Below are 6,000 nucleotides of genomic sequence, written 5' to 3'. Positions count from 1 at the left end.
TAAAATAGAGAAAAATATCACCAATAAGACGTCTGCAAATCCCAGTGTATTTCCATGTGTAAAACTACATTCTATACCAGGTAATACTGGTTACTATCTGTTAGCAGAAAACCAGCTGTTCCCATGTGTAATTCAATAGTCCATATTACATAAACAGTCCATTTAGATGTCAATAAAAAGTCCATGTTGATAACTCATAACTCATTTTAATCCACTTCTTCAATAGTTGGGCCTGTGGTGCTGCCCTGTCTGGCTTGGGCACTGCAGCTGGCACCGGGCATTCCTCCTGGCATCCCACTGGCGGAGGATCCTTGGTACAGTTTGGTGATGATAGGATTACACACCTTCTCCAATTCCTTGTGCCGATGGACATATTCTTCTTTCTCAGCTAACTGGTTCTTGTCCAGCCAGGACAGGATCTCATTACACTTGTCCACAATGCTCTTCTTGTCTCCAGCACTTATCTTATGCTTCACATTGTCATCTTCCACTGCACTCTTCATGTTGAAGACATAGGACTCCAGGGAGTTCTTAGCAGCGATTCTCTCTCTTTGGGTATCGTCATCTGCCTTATACTTCTCAGCCTCTTGCACCATCCTATCAATCTCCTCCTTGCTCAGTCTGCCCTTGTCATTGGTGATTGTGATTTTATTCTGTTTACCAGAGCTTTTATCCATGGCAGAAACATTGAGTATCCCGTTGGCATCTATATCGAAGGTCACTTCAATCTGTGGCACTCCCCGTGGGGCTGGGGGTATCCCGCTCAGTTCAAACTTGCCAAGAAGATTGTTGTCCTTGGTCATCGCTCTCTCACCCTCAAACACTTGGATGAGGACTCCAGGCTGGTTGTCAGAATAAGTGGTGAAGGTTTGTGTCTGCTTGGTTGGGATGGTTGTGTTGCGTTTGATAAGAACGGTCATCACCCCACCTGCTGTTTCAAGCCCGAGGGAGAGTGGTGCCACATCCAACAGGAGGATATCCTGGACTTTCTCAGACGTGTCCCCAGTTAAGATAGCAGCTTGCACAGCAGCTCCATAGGCCACAGCCTCATCAGGATTGATGCTCTTGTTCAGCTCTTTCCCATTGAAGAAGTCTTGTAGTAGCTTTTGCACCTTGGGGATGCGCGTAGATCCTCCAACCAAAACAATATCATGGATCTGAGATTTGTCCATTCTGGCATCTCTTAGAGCCTTTTCTACTGGATCAAGGGTTCCCCTAAAGAGGTCTGAGCACAACTCCTCAAAGCGAGCCCTTGTGATGGAAGTGTAGAAGTCAATGCCCTCATATAGAGAGTCAATCTCGATGCTGGCCTGGCTGCTGGAGGATAGGGTTCTCTTGGCTCTCTCACAGGCTGTCCTAAGCCTTCTCAAAGCTCTCTTATTCTGGCTGATGTCTTTCTTGTGCTTACGCTTAAATTCTTCTACAAAATGATTGACCATACGGTTATCAAAGTCTTCACCTCCCAGATGGGTGTCACCCGCTGTGGCTTTTACCTCAAAGACGCCGTCATCGATGGTGAGAATGGAGACGTCAAAAGTGCCCCCTCCCAAGTCAAAGATCAGGACATTGCGCTCTCCACGGCTTCCCTTGTCCAAGCCGTAAGCGATGGCAGCTGCTGTGGGCTCATTGATTATTCTGAGCACGTTTAAACCAGCTATGACTCCTGCGTCCTTGGTGGCTTGGCGTTGGGAATCATTGAAATAGGCCGGCACAGTAATAACAGCGTCTTTCACTGGGTGACCCAGATAAGCCTCCGCTGTCTCCTTCATCTTAAGCAAAACCATGGAGGAGATTTCTTCAGGAGAAAAGGTCTTCTGTTCTCCCTTGTACTCCACCTTCACTTTAGGCTTTCCTCCATCGCTCACCACGCTGAACGGCCAATGCTTCATGTCTGACTGCACCACCGGGTCGTCAAACTTGCGGCCAATCAGCCTCTTGGCATCAAAGACTGTGTTCTGTGGGTTCATGGCCACCTGGTTCTTGGCTGCATCTCCAATCAGTCTCTCTGTGTCGGTGAAAGCCACGTAACTCGGGGTGGTGCGGTTGCCCTGGTCATTGGCGATTATCTCCACTTTTCCATGTTGAAAGACGCCAACGCAGGAATAGGTGGTGCCCAGGTCAATTCCGACTGCAACTCCTTTGGCAGGCATTATGGTAGATGTCTGTGAGGTGTATACTCTGGATGGGTTCTCCCGATAAGTCTGGTGCTCTTCAGTAGCTTTTCCCTCTGTGGCTGTATTGGATGCTATAGTCTGGTCGCTCTTGTCTCTCCCGCTGTGTCTGGTAAGGATCTCTGCTCTGTGCAGTTTCCAGCTGTCTTGCTTCTCTCTGTAGTTCTGCCTGCTGTGAGGCTGTGATGTGTATTTATACTATAAGCTTTATTCTAGCCTCTGAGGTAACAGCCAATCAGCACTCAGGGTTCCACAAGCCTCTCCGTGTCTATAGCAACAGTCCCGAACATTCAAGAAGCTTCCTCTGCCGTCGGCCAATCACAGGAGGGCTCTGGTGACATCGTCACCCGAGATGTTTCTAGCTTGTTTGAGAAACTAGAAGTTGTGACCAATCAGATTTGTATGTGTAGTGATGTCACTGGGCGGGAAGACTCCAGAAGCTGCTATTGGTTGGGGTATTCTCGAGCTTTCCAGCTGCTTGTAGACGTTTCTAGAGATGTCTGGCTGCTTCTCTCCTCAGCGCCCGGTAATAGTGAGTATAAGCCGCTCTGCCCTCATCCCCGGCGGCCCCGCTGCTCCGGACCTTCCTGCCGGTTTCTGAGACGCCGCATTGAGTGTGCAGCCTGTCAGGAGCGACCACAGAGTGCAGCCCCCCCGCTCCTCATAGTGGTACAGTCCATATAGAGACTGAAGAGCAGAGGAGCAGGAGAAGTGACGGGAAGCTGCGGCCTCCACACCGGGGAGAGGAGAGGAGGCTGCTGTATGGTGAGGACATCCGGGGACTGTGTACAGCCTTATATACAGAGAGTAGCCTGATACCTATATACAGGGAGTAGCCTGGTATGTGTTTATAGTGTTATATACAGAGAGTATTCTGATAGGTGTATACAGCGTTATATACAGAGAGTAGCCTGATAGCTATATACAGCGTTATATACCGAGAGTAGCCTGATAGCTGTATACAGTGTTATATACAGAGAGTATCCTGATGGCTGTATACAGTGTTATATACCGGGAGTAGCCTGACAGGTGTATACAGTGTTATATACAGAGAGTAGCAAGATAGCTGAATACATGGTTATATACAGAAAGTATCCTGACAGGTGTATACAGTGTTATATACAGAGAGTAGCCTGATACCTATATACAGGGAGTAGCCTGGTATGTGTTTATAGTGTTATATACAGAGAACAGCCTGATAGGTTTATACAGTGTTATATACAGAGAGTAGCCTGATAGCTGTATACAGTGTTATATACAGAGAGTAGCATGATAGCTGTATACAGTGTTATATACAGAGAGTAGCATGATGGCTGTATACAGTGTTAGATACCGGGAGTAGCCTGATAGCTGTATACAGTGTTAAATACAGAGAGTAGCCTGATAGCTGTATACCTTGTTATATACAGAGAGTAGCATGATAGCTGTGTACCTTGTTATATACAGAGAGTAGCATGATAGCTGTGTACCTTGTTATATACAGAGAGTAGCATGATAGCTGTGTACAGTGTTATATACAGAGAGTAGTCTGATAGCTGTTTACTGGGTTATATACAGTGAGTAGCCTGCTAGGTGTATACAGGGATCAGGACTTGGATACAACACGTGACATCTGTGTACACATTATATACAGAGGGGAGAGGAAGAATTGGAGGAGGCCATAGTGTGTGTGTGTGTGTGTGTGTGTGTACGCTGGAGGACTACTAGTCTCAGCATGCTCTGTCATCCCCGGGACAGGGACAGAAAGGTCAGTTATGCCTGTAGCCTGAAGATCAGCCTGGTGATCAGGAGACCATTCAGCAATATTACTGCACATTGTGAAGGACCTGATCATGTGACTATGATGTCACCACATGTGCTGTAGTGTCTGCACTATGCAGGAGGAAGATACCAGCTGTAGTTGAGAGGGGGCAGGAGGAAGATACCAGCTGTAGGTGGGAAGGGGCAGGAGGAAGATATCAGCTGTTGGGGGGGGGGGCAGGAGGAGGATACAGTCCTGGGAGGAAGGCAGATGGGGCAGAGATCAGTCTGGTAAGGAGGGGTACAGGATGTCAGATGGGGGGTGGTTGGCAGGGTGACCAGGGTGGGTTGTGCAGGGACCAGGGAGGGGAACTATGTTGGCAGGGTGACCAGCCTGGAGGTGAGGGGGGGGGGTGTTGAATAGCAATGTCTGACCTATGTATAGTCCTTCTGTAGTTTTGAGAAGAATGACTGTCAGGCAGCACTGTGCACAATGGTCATGTTTCTATATTCCTGTCATATTGACTGTATACCTGGGGGGCCTGGTTGTCTCTGCTCCCTGCTGTTCCTGTCTGTGTATTAGATGCCACTTTCTGCCCCATCTCAAGCCTTGCGCCACAGTATCACATCACACAGGAGACAGATGCTATGGGGATGGAGCAGGAAAAGCCGTCTCCTAATCTATAGATAGGAGCAGCGGGGAGCGGAGACAATATGGCCTCTGGTAAGGGATTTAGCCGCCAATTCCAAGATGGATGGAGTTTAGAAAATAATTATTGGGCGCAGTTCTGCCGGAGTTCTCATAAAAGTTTAAAGGTACATGATTAGAGATGAGCGAACCGGGTTCGAGTCCGAGTCCATCCAAACCCGCACGTTCTGTATTTGATTAGCTGGGGCTGCTGAACTTGGATAAAGCTCTAAGGTTGTCTGGAAACATGGATACAGCCAATGACTATATCCATGTTTTCCACATAGCCTTAGGGCTTTATCCAACTTCAGCAGCCACCGCTAATCAAATGCCGAAAGTTCGGGTTCGGATGGACTCGAGCATGCTCCAGGTTCGCTCATCTCTATACATGATATATATTTAAAAAGTAACTTTCTATTCAGCTGCAGTTAATTATGCCTATAAGTGATGGTATGATGTATTCTACAGTAGTATGTATAGGCAAAATGTATGTTATTTATATTAATTTACCAAATATATTTAATAAAAATTTTGTGTTTTACAGAAAAAAATTGTTCTTTTCTGAGATTTTATTTGTGTCTTATATTTTATTTTACTAGCTGCCCATTCTGCAGGTGTCACGTTATAGAGCGGGAGCAGCCTGATTTGTGGGAAAAGATTAGACATAACCTGTAATTTATCAGTTGCACATTGTGGGTTTAGGAGTCCAGTGGGTGGTCCTAATTGGTGATTGACAGCTTTCTGTATATAAGATTACATAGATATATAGCTGTCAGTAACTGATTAGGTCTAGAGATGAGCGAACCTTGAGCATGCTCGAGTCGATCCGAACCCGAACTTTCGGCATTTGATTAGCGGTGGCTGCTGAACTTGGATAAAGCCCTAAGGCTATGTGGAAATCATGGATATAGTCATTGGCTGTATCCATGTTTTCCAGACAACCTTAGTGCTTTATCCATGTTCAGCAGCCCCCGCTAATCAAATGCCGAACGTTCGGATCAACTCGAACCCGATTCGCTCATCTCTAATTAGGACCTCTCACTCTACTCCAAAGCCCAGAATCTCCTACTACAAAACTGTATATCAGGCAGCTTTATAACATGGTGACCTTTAGGATCCATTCAGACGTACAGGGTTTGCAGCAGATGTTATGTGTGTTGTATCATTTACTTACATTGATATCTGCAGCTTCAACCAGCGACATTAAATCTGCAGATCCTGTATTTGTGAATGGACCCTTAAATAATTCTTTGACCTGCTCATATACTTCCATCACCACCACAGCCAATCAAATGTCATAGTAACATGTCTCGGTGGCGGCCCAGGTGCTTACATCCCTGCTGATCACTAGACTGAAGGGGCAGACCCACTGAGCAGCACACCCTCTGCCCCTTCATCTCT

General features: G+C 46.7%; 1 protein-coding gene across 1 annotated transcript; it reads right to left on the bottom strand.

The window, feature by feature from the left end:
• On the bottom strand, window positions 1–2,518 carry LOC138793399 (heat shock 70 kDa protein-like). The gene has a single exon (XM_069971964.1). It carries the CDS (start codon window positions 2,148–2,150, stop codon window positions 207–209), a length of 1,944 nt encoding a protein of 647 aa, XP_069828065.1. The 5' UTR covers window positions 2,151–2,518; the 3' UTR covers window positions 1–206.
• Window positions 2,519–6,000: the final 3,482 nt, after the last annotated feature.

Source organism: Dendropsophus ebraccatus, chromosome 5 (genome assembly GCF_027789765.1).
Source record: "Dendropsophus ebraccatus isolate aDenEbr1 chromosome 5, aDenEbr1.pat, whole genome shotgun sequence".
Lineage (NCBI taxonomy): Eukaryota > Metazoa > Chordata > Amphibia > Anura > Hylidae > Dendropsophus > Dendropsophus ebraccatus.
Note: the sequence above shows the minus strand (reverse complement) of the source record. Positions and strands in the feature narration are given on the sequence as shown.